Source organism: Ascidiella aspersa, chromosome 6, assembly GCF_963924565.1.
Source record: "Ascidiella aspersa chromosome 6, kaAscAspe10.2, whole genome shotgun sequence".
NCBI lineage: Eukaryota > Metazoa > Chordata > Ascidiacea > Phlebobranchia > Ascidiidae > Ascidiella > Ascidiella aspersa.
Window position 1 is genome coordinate 6,399,751 of NC_139452.1, and position 19,916 is coordinate 6,419,666.

Consider the following 19,916-nt stretch of genomic DNA (forward strand, 5'->3'; position numbering starts at 1 on the left):
TAATTTCCTCAAACCGCTTTACTTACATCTCTAAGCTAAGTTAGGTACAATATAGACGTGGTGATATACCAAAAATATATCGTGTGAAACTAAGTTGCTGTTCACGTGTTGGCAGAACGCCTTCTTACGTTACATCACATCGAATTACGTAACGCAGCTTGGTATTATAGTTTTTTGTTCACCCTTATAATTAGAAAATGTGTGCACGGTTTTTAATATCAAGTTCCGTCGATCAGTGAAGGTTCTGAAGTAGTTTGATCACGTGCAAGACAAAAATGGTAAATGAATTCCATATTTATAGGTGTGACGTGCACCATTAATCTATAATTACTTATTTAATTTGTCTTTATTTAGTGCTACCAAATTGCACCCATTAAACTATAACAGCAGTATTGCGTTACATTTACCAAAATCTAACATGTATATTACAATAGTCCTTTTACGACTTAGTTTTATTTTTGGATAAAAAGAAACTACTGTTTGCTAATATGTGTGTCTAATAAAGATCAGGAAATAACAGTATACTAACTCAACCATTTGATAATTTACTAATTTAAACGCTTTGTTTTTATAAATTAACTTAAAAATAATTAATGTTTAGCTCGTTGTGCATATGGAAAAGCCCAGCATTTTTTAACGATATCAATACCAGATACTATAAGTCAAGTCTAGGCGATCCGACCAATAGCAAGTGTCCTTCAAGGAAAACAGCTGTAACTGAAAATAACTATATCAATTTGGTATCGAATCGGCATCGAGACCAGTCTAGTATTTGAACGACTACGGACAAGACCACTTGGCGTCGGGCCTGGTCATCCGATATAAATCCGATATTAGGACAGAATTGATTAGTTGATGGAATAAACCATACATGCTTACAGTAAACCTATAGTGGTCCAATGATATCGCTTACAAGCTCATTTATTTCGCCTTATGCATCCAAGACATGATGCATTTGCACTACTATGTTGACGTGATCTGAGTTGTATCTATCGTATTTCGACTTTTGCTAAAACTAGATGAGTAGCCATATAAAAGGGCATATCACCTTGTGCACTATAGGCCTACAAATTATTTGTGCTACGAGCAAAACAAGTTAGTGTACTCAAAAACACGTTTTTCCCGCGACTTTGTCGTGTTTAAAACATAGGAAGAGGTTACATATTTACATATCTTTAATGTTGTACACTTGTTTCAACAGTATACTGTACATTTTGTACAAACAACATGCATTAACGACTCACACATCAAATGTGCATTGAACAAAAAGTGCTCGAAATGAAATACAGTTTAACTGACAATAAAGAGAAGAAAACAGACCATTTACAAGCACGTGTTGTTTAAACATGCATTTTTAATACACACAAGAACACATTTAATTTAGACACGGCTGACGAAATGATCAATTTAGCTAATAGTATCTTAAGTAGCCTACTTAAAACGATAAGACTCAACAAAGGCTCTTTAGTCTAAAAACACTATCAAGATGATCGTTAAGACAATAAACAATCGTAAAGTGTTCATGTGGGTGCTATATCCATGCAAGTTGTTGGCCGTTGCTGTAAATAAAAGTTATTGAATTAGTACAAATAATAAAGTTCATCAAAATTCACAGGTAAAACGTTGCTAACATATATTCTATCGATGCTTACAGACCTATTTTTTTACTATCCAGCGAGGGTGAAATTCTAAGTTTCAATTGGGTTGGTAAAAGAAGTTTAAATTTGAAGCTAATTGTTGCCGAAAAGAAATGAAATTTTCATTAAAACCATTAATTTAGGTTTGTGCACGTTTTTGGTTCTGTGGTGCTAAATGTTCCACAAACAAAGAAGTAAAGTTTAGATAGCTATAATGCCCTATATTTTGCTGGATAGCATAATTTGCTAAGTAAAAAATGAAAACTTATGCTTTGGATTTAGGCAATAAGCTAATAGTTAAAAAATGTTGTTCTAGATTGTATCATGTACAACCGAAATAGCTGTAACTTGTTTTCCCTGTACGTTATTCGCGGTTAAGTGATAAGGCAATACTTTCCAATTTCATGCAAATAAAATATCATTTAATGGTTTGTTTTGCCAAACATCTGACAATTTTTAGTCCTTTAACTGAAACAATACCACCAAATGCCGGAAAATGGATCAAGTAATGTATATACCAGTCGTGTTGTAGTTTGGGTTTTGTGTAGCTGTCCCAGCGGGTCCACCGACTACAGGAAGGCCTTCTGTTGTTTTTCTTGTTGTTGTCATAGCTAAAAAAAATTACCGGTACGGTTTTATTCAGACGATTTCGATCTTATTCTTTACTGGATACTACCGCGCATTTGGCTGTATTCTGTCGTTGGTCTTAATAGTATGTTTTTTTAGATTTTTCTGCTTTAGGTATTGTTGCTTTTTAGGTTCAATTGTGTGTTACCGACAAAACCAATACAAGGTAATTGATAGTATCTTTCGTCTAAATTTAATTCATCCATTTTTTTTCTTTAGTAGGTCTGCTTGCAATGTAGCGAGACGTTACCTGGGCAGCCAAATAATGTTAATACAGAACTGGAAACTACTGCATTAAGTCCACGTTTGGTTAGCTGCAGCTTGATTGCCTAACGTTAGTAACTTTAGGAACCGTTGGATTCAGACTGTGATCACCTGCTCAAATATGCATGACTGCATTTGTTGTATGGTTTTAAAATTGTTTAGCATGACACATCTCGATTGTGCTTTGAGAAAATTTCAAGCGTGCCGCAGAATTTTTGCAAGTTAAGCAAGCAGGCGATGGGAGACTTGAATTCACACTTTAAATTGGTTAGACAACTGATATTATTAGACATTTATCTATTGGCATCTGTAGTACGGGTCTGGTTTATTGTTAGAGCCAAACCTATACTTGTTTTCGGTGGTGAGGAGGACTTTTTTCCCTATAAGTGCCCACAAGATAAACTTTAAAGAACCGATCTTAAAGACACATCTCTTCTTGACGAATCCAGCTGTGAGTGCTTTAGCAGTCTACATGCCCTGAAGGTCATAAAAAGTCGATATGACTTGAAAAACAGAGCCGATTGCATACGTATCAGTAGGTTGATCATAACTTGCCCTAACTGTGTAGCGTTGTACTTATGCAAGGTGCAGAAACAAATTTTAAGATTGCTTTCATACTTTCAAGAGTGGTATCGGCGCAAAGCTGGTCCACACATGTCAGTCCGGCCTGGCATTCCGAACACGGGCTGCCGCTCTTGTAAGGTTTCTCCAAAAGCGTTTGGCTGCCCTGTTGTCTGTTTATAAAAAATAGGATAACTTATCTATTTTTTTTTATTGAAATGCGAAACTTTGTTGGTAAAAGCTATTAGGACTAATTATATTGTAAAATTAAAATGCACTTCTAACATATTTAAAGACATATCGGTATACACATTGAAGGTTAAGTGAAAGAGTTAAGTCCCTGATTTGTAAGCTAAAAACAATTGTTTTATAAAAAAAAAAACGTTTTTCTTTCCAGGCAATAGGCTACACAAAATACACAGTTTGAGAAATGCTTTTTAGCACGATAAGGTGATTTTTTTACCTATGCCCTATATCGGAAAAAATTAAAGATTCATTTCTTTTCAGTTGATTTTTTGCCTTACAAATACCTTTAAACACAGTAAAGAGTTGATTTAACAATACTTTACTGTAAGATAGGTTCATAAACACTTACAGTTGGTTTCCAGCTGGGCCGTAGTTGCAAACATAAACGTAACCTTGTACACCAACTCCGATCAGGTTGCTGGGAAAAATAACAGATAAGTTGATGATTTTCGAAGATAAATTGGAGGTATTCGGAACCCTTTGGATTTCAACGTTTTTTGTACGTTTTACAACCCGCAATTTAGCTACTTTTATATGCGTATTGAATGATATTGTAACGTGAGTTTTCAGAAATTTTGCTTTTTCTTAAACCCCGACCTTTAAATTGACTTGCATTGGAACTGTTGGTAAGGATTACGTAATTAATGTCGCTGTAGCAAATTAAATTTCTTAAGCCTTTAGCGGGAATGAAAGTTATATAGATAGTTTTTGTAGCAACTTGTGTGAAAACTCATTACAAATATTGGTTTCCAACCTTAGATAGGAGGTACGTATAAACATGTACATGACCACTATTTTTACACGTTTTTTTTGATAAATTTATATTTTAAAATTTTTAATTTTATTGAAAAAATTTAAGTATCTCATGGCCACACGACCTAATAGGCCAAAGTATCAATTATTACCCTATATGCTACAACAACGAAATTATTAAATATGCAGGTAAATGTAAACAAAAATTGTAAAAGCACTATATAACCAATTAATTAGGATTTGTTTCACAACAAGTCTAAACGCGTATAGCTAAAAAAATAAAATACATACCTGCACAAGGCATAGGCGCACCCAATCTTGTACGAAGTGGCCCACACAACTTGTGTGTAATGGCCGCACTTTTTACCAGCAGCACATGATCCAGAGGAGTAAGTGTAATCAGACACCTACAATAATACGGTAAAGTTCGTTTCGCAGTTTCTACTGTAAAGCAAAGCACTAAGCGAAAAATCACTAAACCTGTAGATAGACAATATCTGGTTAATTATAATGTCATATTTAAGTTACAGTTACGGTGGCGCGTTCAAAAATATTTTTCTCAAGTAAATTAATTGTCGGAAACTGAGAAGAACAAGGTAAAATTACTATGCATTTGTCCGCATTATTACCAAAAACAAACTGAATGGAAAAAGTTATAGGTTTATAATAAATGTCAAAGCCAAAAAGGTCGAGGAGATAGACATCAAATTAATAAAGAACTTGTATCATCTTCAGTTGATGTGATTGAGAAGTGAATCGAAACATCACTTATAAAAAGTGGGACTTTCCGGGTAAATTAGTTCGGCCTTGCTAACGACGGAACTAAGCGTCAAAACGAAGCGTTGTTGCGCTTTTAAAATGACCAACCTAAACCGAACTGGTCTTGCTTAATTGCACAGTATATCTTTAGTGAAAATACCTCGTCAAACCACTGTTGAATTATGTTCTTATAGTTTGAGGCTCCCGATTTCCCAGTATTCTCACCGACTGTGGCAAACTCTTGGGTTCTCTGGCCAACACTGTGTTCTAACGTGCATTTCCTACAAAACAGAACAGAATGTACGGATCCGTAATGTAACTTGATAAATAAAGCCAAAAAGGTAAAAAAAAATCGACATCATCTTGATTTAGACGTTTTTATATCATCTTCAGTTAAAGTATCAAGCTACAGAACAAAATGTGTTTTTGCAAAAAGTTTTGTTTTCATAACCAAGTCTGAAGTTAACTTGCTGGTTATATCTGATTTGTGTCGTTACAATTTTATGTTGCAATGAGTGGATATTAAATCGTATGTCCCAGGGGTTAATAAAGTACGAACCGCGGGCCAGATTGAGCCCGAATAGTCAATTTAAATCAGTCCAGCGGTATATTTCCTTAATAAAGATGAAGTACAGTTAAAGTGTTGTCGATTGCAATTCAACGTAAATTTACAAAAGCATGTTAAAGTTGAACTATACGACAATTTATTGTGGGTCACTACAGTTTTTATTGCACATAGGTATTAATATTTTCTTCGTATAACGACAATTAAGTTACTCGAACAAGTTCGACAAAAAATATTATATTCGCCCCGTGATCGTTAATTCTAACATTGATCCGGCCCGCGATGTGAGGGCCTTGCAGTTATCAAGCCCTTTAAGAAAAAACGTTTCGAGACCCCTGGGCCCTGGCTACAAACTTCCGAGTGTGAAATCAGTAAAATGCTTTTCTGTCGCAAATTTAACTCACGACGTCGAAAATAACCCTAAAAACTGTTCTTAACAGTCATAATGGGAGCTGGTCGGGAATCGACAATACCAACGCTGTCTACCAAGATAATTTCAAAGCTGTAATTCCTTTAGGTCAGGGGCGTGCAACTGTTTATCGCAGCGGGCTATAATGTATAACTATGAGGGTGGTGCGGGCCGGACAATCGAACAACATATATATTTTTTAAACAATTTTTTTATTGGAAAACCGTGTAGAATCAAGTTACTCATTATTTAAGCGATTAATGAGATGTGTGATATCTTCTCCCACCAGAGATCTTGTTAGTTTTGGCAGAAGTGCCAACTCGAAGTTCACTTAACAGTTGCTCATCTGTGAGCTGATTCTTGAATTTTGTCTTGAACAAGCTTTCCTTTTCGGCAATTGCTTTCGATAACTTATAGCCCAGTTTTGTAACAAGCTCAACGTCTTTTTTATAACAATGAAATACCTCTTGTTGTTTGCTCAAAGACTTTTTCAATTGCAGCATTTTATCAACCCGCAATTGACCTACAACGCTATCATAATTATATGGGCCGAAAATTTATTTTCGGGACATATCTTGTTTTTGCCGTTATTATATGGGCCGAAAATTTATTTTCGGGACATATCTTGTTTTTGCCGTTATTCTTTTTTGGTTTCCTATGGTTTCCTATGGTTTCCTATGGTTTCCTATGGTTTCCTATGGTTTCCTATGGTTTCCTATGGTTTCCTATGGTTTCCTATGGTATGTTTAAATTCGTTCATATTCGCTTGCTTTGTCCAGCTTGTGAAGTGACGAAGCGACTTACCGCCTGCTGCGCTTTATTGTCCCGCGCGTGAGACTTTCATTGTGCGAAGTGGCACGTCCTAAACAGGGCTCGTGCGACTTGCATTTTAAAATGAGGCTTCTCTTTAGTAAAATTACTTAATGCTGTTAAGAAACAACTTATTTTACCGCCGCAAATTTAAATGCGAAATCTGGTGGCAACTCTAATCCAACATATCAACACCAGGCCTACACAACTTAAAATTGCGTGTTGATATGTTGGATTGGAGTAACATACTATACAGGTGCAAATAGCAAATATTCTCCAAATACGATTTTTCCAATATTCTCCAAATCGTATTTCATCGTATTGTCGCGGTAATACACAAAGAGGTAAGGCCGTGAATAAAGTTTCACCCACCGTACAATTAACGGAGGGAAGCATTGCGAGTAGAGATGTTCAAAGCAGAATATCGGCGACTCATTTATAATGCTTGCTTTCAATGCGGCGTTAGTTTTTTTTCGGGCGACAAATTACTTCGCGATAATCTTCGCCTAATAATTAAGTGTCAATAGGGTGTATTTACCGCCGCAAGTTTAAATGCGAAATCTTAAGGCAGTCTACGCCTCTCTGTTAGCACCTGTCGTGCATCTTGCTCCAACCAGCATACTACCAACATCAGGCCTAAACATCTAGCAAAACTTTCGATTTAATAGTTTGCGTATTGAGAACATAATAGTGTTTTTCATATTGTTTAAAACTACAGATTTAAAGCCTGTTTTAGCAGTGATTGCTCGGCCCAAGCCATGGTAAAAAATTACCGAGTAAAAGTTTGCAAAAGTATAGCAAACCATATAGGCGTTAAACCATTTTTAGTCTTTAAGAGAATAATAATATTTGCTTTTCAAACACGTAAGCTGATCAAAATTTAATAAAATGACCATACGCATTATCTACGTAAATTCTATTTATCAAATCTATGTTTCGATCATTCCCCAAATTCTACGCCATATTTGAACCCCTTTCGCATCAAAGGCATATTTTAAGTGGGAAGTTTTCGGCCCATATCTGTTTTTGCTTGCAGAAACAAGTTAAGGAAAATAAAAAACAAAATATATAATATAAAGTACACAATACAAAATATTAAAAAATAAAAAAAATAAAAAAAATAAAATAAAATAAAGTAAAAATTGAAAATAAACACCAAGCCCTGAAAATATACCCCCTGACAAAACATACAACAACCGCACACCCGTTTAGTTATATGGGCCGAAAATTTATTTTCGGGGCATATCTTGTTTTTGCCGTTATTCTTTTTTGGTTTCCTATGGTTTCCTATGGTTTCCTATGGTTTGTTTCAGACCGACTTTTGTCCGAAGCTTTATAGAAAAAGTAGACATCGTAGAACCTTCAAATTTTCAGACATGGCGTAGAGTGGTATGTAGGTGCTTTGTAAAAATTTATGAGGCTGCACTCCCGGGGGCCTTTGCTTGGGGGGTAAAAACCTGAAATATTGCGTTTTAGCACTTTTTAGCTAACGACAGCCATCTAGCAGCAGAAAAACTTTCATACAGAATTCGTTCATATTCGCTTGCTTTGTCCAGCTCGCGTCGCGACGAGGCGGCTGCTGGCATCCCTGCTGCGCCCTATTGTCCCGCGCGTGCAACATTTGTGTTGGAAGTGGCTTGCCTAGTAAAACTATGCACACGCGACTTGCCTTTCATAAAGAGGCCTCTCTAAGTAAAAAAACCTATTGCTCTTACAACACAAAATATTTTACCACCGCAAATTTAAATGCGAATCCTACAGGCAGTGTACACATCTCTGTTAGCACATGTTGTAATTGTTTCACCATTCAAACATATCAACACCAGGTCTAAGCAAATATAATTATACAAGGGCCGCAACAACAAAAAGCTTAAGTTTAACGCATTCTTAACGACGACGTTACAAAGCTACGTCATAACATGGCGTCATAAATAAATAAATCTTGCGTTTATTGGATTTAAATTGGCAAAACTTTCAATATAAAACGTGGCTTATTAGGCACATAAACGTGTTTGCATATTGCTCAAAACTACAGATTTAAACTCTGTTTCAACAGTGATTGCTCAGACCAAGGCATGGTAAAAATTTACACAGTAAAAGTTGGAAAAAGTATAGCAAACCATAGACGTTAAATCATTTAGAGAGAATGAAAATATTGACTTTTTAAACATGCTAGCTGACCAAAATGTGATAACATGGCCGTAAGCATTATCTACGTAAATTTTTATTGATCAAATGTATGTTTCGATCATTTGCCAAAATCTACGCCATATTTGAACCCCCTTCGCTTCAAAGCCATAAGTTATTATATTATTATACACAACTTATAATTGTGTGTAGATATGTTGGATTGGAGTAACATACAGAACAGGTGCAAATAGCAAATATTCTCCAAATACGATGTTTCCAATATTCTCCAAATCGTATTTCATCGTATTGTCGCGGTAATACACAAAGAGGTAAGGCCGTGAATAAAGTTTCACCCACCGTACAATTAACGGAAGGAAGCATTTCGAGTAGGGATGTTCAAGGCAGAATATCGGCGACACATTTATAATGCTTGCTTTAAATGCGGCGTCAGCATTTTTTGGGGCGACCAATTACTTCGCGATAAGCTTCGCCTAATAATTAAGTGTCAATAGGGTGTATTTACCGCCGCAAGTTTAAATGCGAAATCTTAAGGCAGTGTACGCCTCTCTGTTAGCACCTGTTGTGCATCTTGCTCCAACCAGCATACCAACATCAGGCCTTAACTTATCTAGCAAAACTTTCGATTTAATAGTTTGCGTATTAGGCACGTAATAGTGTTTTTCATATTGTTTGAAACGACAGATTTAAAGCCTGTTTTAACAGTGATTGCTCGGACCAAGCTATGGTAAAAAATTACCTAGTGAAAGTTTGCAAAAGTATAGCAAACCATAGGCGTTAAACCATTTTTAGTCTTTAAGAGAATGATAATATTTGATTTTCAAACACGTAAGCTGGTCAAAATTGAATAAAATAGCCATATGCATTATCTAAGTAAATTCTATTTATCAAATATATGTTTCGATCATTCCCCAAATTCTACGCCATATTTGAACCCCTTTCGCATCAAAGGCATATTTTAATTGGGGAAGTTTTCGGCCCATATCTGTTTTTGCTTGCAGAAACAAGTTAAGGAAAATGAAAAACAAAATATATAATATAAAGTACACAATACAAAATATTAAAAAAAAAATTAAAAAAAAAAAAAAATTAAAATAAAGTAAAAATTGAAAATAAACACTAAGCCCTGAAAATATATCCCCTGACAAAATATACAACAACCGCACCCCCGTCTAGTTCTTTTTTGGTTTCCTATGGTTTCCTATGGTTTCCTATGGTTTGTTTCAGACCGACTTTTGTCCGAAGCTTTATAGAAAAAGTAGACATCGCAGAACCTTCAAATTTTCAGACATGGCGTAGAGTGGTATGTAGGTGCTTTGTAAAAGTTTATGAGGCTGCACTCCCAGGGGCCTTTGCTTGGGGGGTAAACACCTGAAATATTGCGTTTTAGCACTTTGTAGCTAACGACAGCCATCTAGCAGCAGAAAAACTTTCATACAGAATTCGTTCATATTCGCTTGCTTTGTCCAGCTCGCGTCGCGACGAGGCGGCTGCTGGCATCCCCGCTGCGCCCTATTGTCCCGCGCGTGCAACATTTGTGTTGGAAGTGGCTTGCCTAGTAAAACTATGCACATGCGACTTGCCTTTCATAAAGAGGCCTCTCTAAGTAAAAAAAACTATTGCTCTTACAACACAAAATATTTTACCACCGCAAATTTAAATGCGAATCCTACAGGCAGTGCACACATCTCTGTTAGCACATGTTGTAATTGTTGCACCATTCAAACATATCAACACCAGGTCTAAGCAAATATAATTATACAAGGGCCGCAACAACAAAAAGCTTAAGTTTAACGCATTCTTAACGACGACGTTACAAAGCTACGTCATAACATGGCGTCATAAATAAATAAATCTTGCGTTTATTGGATTTAAATTGGCAAAACTTTCAATATAAAACGTGGCTTATTAGGCACATAAACGTGTTTGCATATTGCTCAAAACTACAGATTTAAAAAACTCTGTTTCAACAGTGATTGCTCAGACCAAGGCATGGTAAAAATTTACACAGTAAAAGTTGGAAAAAGTATAGCAAACCATAGACGTTAAATCATTTAGAGAGAATGAAAATATTGACTTTTTAAACATGCTAGCTGACCAAAATGTAATAACATGGCCGTAAGCATTATCTACGTAAATTTTTATTGATCAAATGTATGTTTCGATCATTTGCCAAAATCTACGCCATATTTGAACCCCCTTCGCTTCAAAGCCATAAGTTATTATATTATTATACACAACTTATAATTGTGTGTAGATATGTTGGATTGGAGTAACATACAGAACAGGTGCAAATAGCAAATATTCTCCAAATACGATGTTTCCAATATTCTCCAAATCGTATTTCATCGTATTGTCGCGGTAATACACAAAGAGGTAAGGCCGTGAATAAAGTTTCACCCACCGTACAATTAACGGAGGGAAGCATTTCGAGTAAGGATGTTCAAGGCAGAATATCGGCGACACATTTATAATGCTTGCTTTAAATGCGGCGTCAGCATTTTTTGGGGCGACCAATTACTTCGCGATAAGCTTCGCCTAATAATTAAGTGTCAATAGGGTGTATTTACCGCCGCAAGTTTAAATGCGAAATCTTAAGGCAGTCTACGCCTCTCTGTTAGCATCTGTTGTGTATCTTGCTACAACCAGCATACCAACATCAGGCCTAAACTTATCTAGCAAAACTTTCGATTTAATAGTTTGCGTATTAGGCACGTAATAGTGTTTTTCATATTGTTTGAAACGACAGATTTAAAGCCTGTTTTAACAGTGATTGCTCGGACCAAGCTATGGTAAAAAATTACCTAGTGAAAGTTTGCAAAAGTAGAGCAAACCATAGGCGTTAAAAACATATTTGATTTTCAAACGCGTAAGCTGGTCAAAATTTAATAAAATAGCCATATGCATTATCTAAGTAAATTCTATTTATCAAATATATGTTTCGATCATTCCCCAAATTCTACGCCATATTTGAACCACTTTCGCATCAAAGGCATATTTTAAGTGGGGAAGTTTTCGGCCCATATCTGTTTTTGCTTGCAGAAACAAGTTAAGGAAAATGAAAAACAAAATATATAATATAAAGTACACAATACAAAATATAAAAAAAAAAATTAAAAAAAAAAAATTAAAATAAAGTAAAAATTGAAAATAAACACTAAGCCCTGAAAATATATCCCCTGACAAAATATACAACAACCGCACCCCCGTCTAGTTATATGGGCCGAAAATTTATTTTCGGGACATATCTTGTTTTTGCCGTTATTCTTTTTTGGTTTCCTATGGTTTCCTATGGTTTCCTATGGTTTCCTATGGTTTGTTTCAGACCGACTTTTGTCCGAAGCTTTATAGAAAAAGTAGACATCGTAGAACCTTCAAATTTTCAGACATGGCGTAGAGTGGTATGTAGGTGCTTTGTAAAAGTTTATGAGGCTGCACTCCCAGGGGCCTTTGCTTGGGGGGTAAAAACCTGAAATATTGCGTTTTAGCACTTTGTAGCTAACGACAGCCATCTAGCAGCAGAAAAACTTTCATACAGAATTCGTTCATATTCGCTTGCTTTGTCCAGCTCGCGTCGCGACGAGGCGGCTGCTGGCATCCCTGCTGCGCCCTATTGTCCCTCGCGTGCAACATTTGTGTTGGAAGTGGCTTGCCTAGTAAAACTATGCACATGCGACTTGCCTTTCATAAAGAGGCCTCTCTAAGTAAAAAAACCTATTGCTCTTACAACACAAAATATTTTACCACCGCAAATTTAAATGCGAATCCTACAGGCAGTGTACACATCTCTGTTAGCACATGTTGTAATTGTTGCACCATTCAAACATATCAACACCAGGTCTAAGCAAATATAATTATACAAGGGCCGCAACAACAAAAAGCTTAAGTTTAACGCATTCTTAACGACGACGTTACAAAGCTACGTCATAACATGGCGTCATAAATAAATAAATCTTGCGTTTATTGGATTTAAATTGGCAAAACTTTCAATATAAAACGTGGCTTATTAGGCACATAAACGTGTTTGCATATTGCTCAAAACTACAGATTTAAACTCTGTTTCAACAGTGATTGCTCAGACCAAGGCATGGTAAAAATTTACACAGTAAAAGTTGGAAAAAGTATAGCAAACCATAGACGTTAAATCATTTAGAGAGAATGAAAATATTGACTTTTTAAACATGCTAGCTGACCAAAATGTAATAACATGGCCGTAAGCATTATCTACGTAAATTTTTATTGATCAAATGTATGTTTCGATCATTTGCCAAAATCTACGCCATATTTGAACCCCCTTCGCTTCAAAGCCATAATTTATTATATTATTATACACAACTTATAATTGTGTGTAGATATGTTGGATTGGAGTAACATACAGAACAGGTGCAAATAGCAAATATTCTCCAAATACGATGTTTCCAATATTCTCCAAATCGTATTTCATCGTATTGTCGCGGTAATACACAAAGAGGTAAGGCCGTGAATAAAGTTTCACCCACCGTACAATTAACGGAGGGAAGCATTTCGAGTAGGGATTTTCAAGGCAGAATATCGGCGACACATTTATAATGCTTGCTTTAAATGCGGCGTCAGCATTTTTTGGGGCGACCAATTACTTCGCGATAAGCTTCGCCTAATAATTAAGTGTCAATAGGGTGTATTTACCGTCGCAAGTTTAAATGCGAAATCTTAAGGCAGTCTACGCCTCTCTGTTAGCACCTGTTGTGCATCTTGCTCCAACCAGCATACCAACATCAGGCCTAAACTTATCTAGCAAAACTTTCGATTTAATAGTTTGCGTATTAGGCACGTAATAGTGTTTTTCATATTGTTTGAAACGACAGATTTAAAGCCTGTTTTAACAGTGATTGCTCGGACCAAGCTATGGTAAAAAATTACCTAGTGAAAGTTTGCAAAAGTATAGCAAACCATAGGCGTTAAACCATTTTTAGTCTTTAAGAGAATGATAATATTTGATTTTCAAACACGTAAGCTGGTCAAAATTTAATAAAATAGCCATATGCATTATCTAAGTAAATTCTATTTATCAAATATATGTTTCGATCATTCCCCAAATTCTACGCCATATTTGAACCCCTTTCGCATCAAAGGCATATTTTAAGTGGGGAAGTTTTCGGCCCATATCTGTTTTTGCTTGCAGAAACAAGTTAAGGAAAATGAAAAACAAAATATATAATATAAAGTACACAATACAAAATATTAAAAAAAAAATTTAAAAAAAAAAAATTAAAATAAAGTAAAAATTGAAAATAAACACTAAGCCCTGAAAATATATCCCCTGACAAAATATACAACAACCGCACCCCCGTCTAGTCTTTTTTGGTTTCCTATGGTATGTTTCAGACCGGTTTTTGTCCGAAGCTTTATAGAAAAAGTATACATCGTAGAACCTTCAAATTTTCAGACATGGCGTAGAGTGGTATGTAGGTGCTTTCTAAAAGTTTATGAGGCTGCACCCCCAGGGGCCTTTGCTTGGGGGGTAAAAACCTGAAATATTGCGTTTTAGCACTTTGTAGCTAACAACTGCCATCTAGCAGCAGAAAAACTTTCATACAGAATTCGTTCATATTCGCTTGCTTTGTCCAGCTTGTGAAGTGACGAAGCGACTTACCGCCTGCTGGGCTTTATTGTCCCGCGCGTGAGACTTTCATTGTGCGAAGTGTCACGTCTTAAACTGGGCTCGTGCGACTTGCATTTTAAAACGAGGCTTCTCTTTAGTAAAATTACTTAATGCTGTTAAGAAACAACTTATTTTACCGCCGCAAATTTAAATGCGAAATCTGGTGGCAACTCTAATCCAACATATCAACACCAGGCGTACACAACTTAAAATTGTGTGTTGATATGTTGGATTGGAGTAACATACCATACAGGTGCAAATAGCAAATATTCTCCAAATACGATTTTTCCAATATTCTCCAAATCGTATTTCATCGTATTGTCGCGGTAATACACAAAGAGGTAAGGCCGTGAATAAAGTTTCACCCACCGTACAATTAACGGAGGGAAGCATTGCGAGTAGAGATGTTCAAAGCAGAATATCGGCGACTCATTTATAATGCTTGCTTTCAATGCGGCGTTAGTTTTTTTTTCGGGCGACCAATTACTTCGCGATAATCATCGCCTAATAATTAAGTGTCAATAAGGTGTATTTACCGCCGCAAGTTTAAATGCGAAATCTTAAGGCAGTCTACGCCTCTCTGTTAGCACCTGTCGTGCATCTTGCTCCAACCAGCATACTACCAACATCAGGCCTAAACATCTAGCAAAACTTTCGATTTAATAGTTTGCGTATTGAGAACATAATAGTGTTTTTCATATTGTTTAAAACTACAGATCTAAAGCCTGTTTTAACAGTGATTGCTCGGCCCAAGCCATGGTAAAAAATTACCGAGTAAAAGTTTGCAAAAGTATAGCAAACCATAGGCGTTAAACCATTTTTAGTCTTTAAGAGAATAATAATATTTGCTTTTCAAACACGAAAGCTGGTCAAAATTTAACAAAATGACCATACGCATTATCTACGTAAATTCTATTTATGAAATGTATGTTTCGATCATTCCCCAAATTCTACGCCATATTTGAACCCCTTTCGCATCAAAGGCATAAGTTAAGTTGGGAGGTTTTCGGCCCATATCTGTTTTTGCTTGCAGAAACAAGTTAAGGAAAAGAAAAAAACAAAATATATAATATAAAGTACACAATACAAAATATTAAAAAAAAAATAAAATAAAATAAAATAAAATAAAAAAAATAAAATAAAGTAAAAATTGAAAATAAACACTAAGCCCTGAAAATATACCCCCTGACAAAATATACAACAACCGCACCCCCGTCTAGTTCTTTTTTGGTTTCCTATGGTATGTTTCAGACCGATTTTTGTCCGAAGCTTTATAGAAAAAGTATACATCGTAGAACCTTCAAATTTTCAGACATGGCGTAGAGTGGTATGTAGGTGCTTTGTAGAAGTTTATGAGGCTGCACCCCCAGGGGCCTTTGCTTGGGGGGCAAAAACCTGAAATATTGCGTTTTAGCTCTTTCTAGCTAACGACTGCCATCTAGCAGCAGATAAACTTTCATACAGAATTCGTTCATATTCGCTTGCTTTGTCCAGCTTGTGAAGTGACGAAGCGACTCACCGCCTGCTGCGCTTTATTGTCCCGCGCGTGAGACTTTCATTGTGCGAAGTGGCACGTCCGAAACTGGGCTCATGCGACTTGCATTTTAAAAAGAGGCTTCTCTTTAGTAAATTACTTAATGCTCTTAAGAACAACTTATTTTACCGCCGCAAATTTAAATGCGAAATCTGGTGGCAACTCTAATCCAACATATCAACACCAGGCCTACACAACTTAAAATTGTGTGTTGATATGTTGGATTGGAAAAATATTCTCCAAACCGTATTTCATCGTATTGTCGCGGTAATATACAAAGAGGTAAGGCAGTGAATAAAGTTTCACCCACCGTACAATTAACGGAGGGAAGCATTGCGAGTAGAGATGTTCAAGGCAGAATATCGGCGACATATTTATAATGCTTGCTTTAAATGCGGCGTCAGCATTTTTTCGGGCGACCAATTACTTTGCGATAAGCTTCGCCTAATAATCAAGTGTCAATAGGGTGTATTTACCGCCGCGAGTTTAAATGCGAAATCATAAGGCAGTGTACGCCTCTCTGTTAGCACCTGTTGTGCATGTTGCTCCAACCAACATACCAACATCAGGCCTAAACAACTAGCAAAACTTTCGATTTAATAGTTTGCGTATTAGGCACATAATAGTGTGTTTCATATTGTTTGAAACTACAGATTTAAAGTTTGTTTTAACAGTGATTGCTCGGACCAAGCCATGGTAAAAATTACCGAGTAAAAGTTTGCAAAAGTATAGCAAATCATAGGCGTTAAACCATTTTTAGTCTTTAAGACAGTGTTTCTCAACCTTTTTCATCCCAGGGCGCACTCGTAAACCTTTCAAAACGCGGCGGCGCACTTGACGAGCGAGTCGACTGCTAACTTTGTTGGGATATTTTGTTTTATGCTGGCAGTTGTTATTACATCAGGCTCCTAATTTTATTATCTATAAAGAAGCCTGCCGAGTCGGTTAAAAATAACCCGACTCCAACGCTCGAGTTCGACTTCGGCCAAATGTGCGATTTCGTCAAATTCTAAGTCCGGCTGCCACTCTACAGCCTTTATTTCACCCATGTACGCAACTAAATTAAAGTGGATTTTCAACTATGCCCTCATAGGGGTGTCATATATCCCATCCACCCACAAACCATTGCTGGAAAATATCCACCATATATGCTATTCCGCCTTTTCAATTTGCAGTTGGCCGCATTATCAGTTTTAAAATTGTTACTGCGCACGTCGGACTCGGGACTCAGGTAGTCCGACTTTAGAAAAACAAATCGACTACGGTACGTCGAGTCTCAAATATGACTCCCGACTCCACAGCCCTGCTTTAAAATACGATGTGCTTAATGAGACAGGCATACATAAAAAAAAATTGAAATAGGCCTTTTATGTTGTATATTATAAAAACACACAGTATGTTAGTTAGAGTTCGATGGAAACACAGAATAAGCCCCCAAAGCAACAACATCTAACTCGGAATAAATCCAAAATTTAACGGAATAAGACCTAAATGGACAAAATAACGCCCAAAATAGTAAAAACAGGGTATGGCCTGGGACGGTTAAGGGACATCTTCTTGGCATCGGCCGTTTTGGTGCCCTAGTTTAAAATGCCGTTAGGGCGCCGCTGTTTGGCACTGTATTGGTTGCCTCTGTTTGGGGTTAGGCGCGAGTAATGGGTAGAATAAGAATTTGGTTTATGGTTCAAATTATTAGGGGAGTTAGTGTTGAAGTCATGGGTGGGGTTTGGAGTTAAGTAAAAGGCTGTAAAGGCGTTATTCTTGCAGTTTAGGCCTTATTCGGACGAATTTAGGTCTTATTTTGATTTAAACGTTATTACGAGTATTAGGTATTATTAGTCCTATTTTGGTCTTATTCCGAACTGTTTTTTATGCCGAAATTGATGTTGTTTTAATTGCGGTCTTATGGCGAAAGCCCCACTAGATACATGTTACAAAGTTCCTCTTTCTTTGTTAGCGAAAAGCCCACATCAACCATTGGGACTTTAATAGGGGCTACGAATCCAGTCATATTGCTCAGTGTTTATTCACAGAAAATAGTGACTAGAGTTTATTTACAAACATAGTCCTTTATTAAAAAAGATAAATCTAAATGGTCATCTTTGATTAAAGTATCATTTCCAAATAGCCTAATTTAACTTTCCCTCTCTAGCTTTTTTAAGAAAAGCTTTAATTTTATCTGTGGATGAGTGTTTTCATTTTGATTCTGCATTGACAATTTTAAACTATTCAAATGTTGGAATATGTCATTTAAATTTTTAACTTTGAATTCCAAATTTGACCAACGCCATAATAAAACCCACGTTTTCGGCATAAAATCCAAGTGGCCTAAATAACATCCTCATCCGCAGGAAATGAATATAAAACGATTAGGCGCCGCCACCGCCTTATAAGGACCATGTTTTTTAAACGGCGGCGTTTGTAGACGCTGTTTTGACACTGGACTGTTGGTCCGATAGGGGTTTGGGTATGTTATCTATTGGTCCTTTTTCGATCTTATTCCGAACTGTGTTTTATTCCGATGTTGATGTTATTTTGGTCTTATTTCTGGAATCCACTTTTAGTCGAAAATTCTAAAATAATACAGAATTTTTGTAACATTTTTTCCCATTTTCTCGCGGCGCACCTGGCAACCTTCCGCTGCGCACCGGTTGAGAACCGCTGCTTTAAGAGAATGATAATATTTGATTTTCAAACACGTAATCTGGTCAAAATGTAATGAAATGTCCATACGCATTATCTACGTAAATTCTATTTATCAAATATATGTTTCGATCATTCCCCAAAATCTACGCCATATTTGAACCCCTTTCGCATCAAACGCATAAGTTAAGTGGGGAAGTTTTCGGCCCATATCTGTTTTTGCTTGCAGAAACAAGTTAAGGAAAATGAAAAACAAAATATATAATATAAAGTACACAATACAAAATATTAAAAAAAAAAAAAAAAAAATTAAAATAAAGTAAAAATTGAAAATAAACACTAAGCCCTGAAAATATACCCCCTGACAAAATATACAACAACCGCACCCCCGTCTAGTTAGCATAGTGTTTTTAACTATAGTGTCCCTTAGAAATTATACTCTTTTATTACTGATATAACGTTTTGACAAGCAGGCAAACTACATCTTGCTTGTTAAATTTCCACCTTTAATAATCAACCTTTCTTTTTAGCAAGCAAAACAAGGCAGTTTTACTACAATGCACACTATGACGCAATAATAGAGGTTCGGACAGTGTGACGTAATACAAATTGATAAATGCCAATGATTCCGTTACAAATAACTTCTGAAACAATTAAAAATTAAAAAAAACAATGGGCTACTTGATGTAGTCTGGGCCACATAAATAGGTCTCGCGGGCCGTATGTTGCACGCCTCTGCTTTAGGTCATTTATATACCTACTCTGCGTGTACGCTTGCCAGCTGAGCGAGCGCATTGTCCCAATACATCTGCCTCATGTTGCTGGCCATTGGATTGCTGACATTCCTGCGTAGGCTGTTGTGTTTGTTCACAATCTCTTGCTGCTGTTCGGCCGTGATGGGATAAACAAAAATTAGGTCACCTGGCACTCTCTTCTGCCGCTGGCGACCTGCGCATAAAAAATTAACAAGCCATCTGGTGGCGCTGGTTTACCTTTAATATTCTTTTCGCTCTGTGAGTGACTTGCTTTCATTTCGAAAGATGTCTTTATTTTGCTAGATATAAAGATTAAGCTAAATTCAACATGTTTTGTGTTTTGATTTAAATACCCGATTTTTTTAACTAGAAGTATTGCTGTTTAACCATTTACGATTCAATTTCTTACCGGGACGAAATTAAGCGGAACCAAATTGCTAAAGCAGCATAATTCAGACGTATAACCGCATAGTTCAGCAAACCAAAAATAGGTTTTTCTGGTATATATTTGTTTGTCCAACGTTTCGGCTAACTGTTCAGAAAACCTTCATCAGGGAATGACAC

General features: G+C 36.4%; 1 protein-coding gene across 1 annotated transcript; it reads right to left on the reverse strand.

Annotated features, from left to right (window-relative positions):
* Positions 1 to 1,126: 1,126 nt before the first annotated feature.
* LOC146139384 (cysteine-rich venom protein pseudechetoxin-like) lies at positions 1,127 to 19,629 on the reverse strand. Its single transcript, XM_083392420.1, has 8 exons — positions 19,590 to 19,629; positions 19,359 to 19,545; positions 5,008 to 5,128; positions 4,380 to 4,495; positions 3,685 to 3,753; positions 3,147 to 3,262; positions 2,156 to 2,248; positions 1,127 to 1,559 (listed from the first exon to the last, which is right to left on the reverse strand). The coding sequence occupies exons 1-8, from the start codon at positions 19,627 to 19,629 to the stop codon at positions 1,465 to 1,467; spliced, it is 837 nt and encodes a 278-aa protein (XP_083248546.1). The 3' UTR covers positions 1,127 to 1,464.
* Between the last annotated feature and the right edge of the window lie 287 nt (positions 19,630 to 19,916).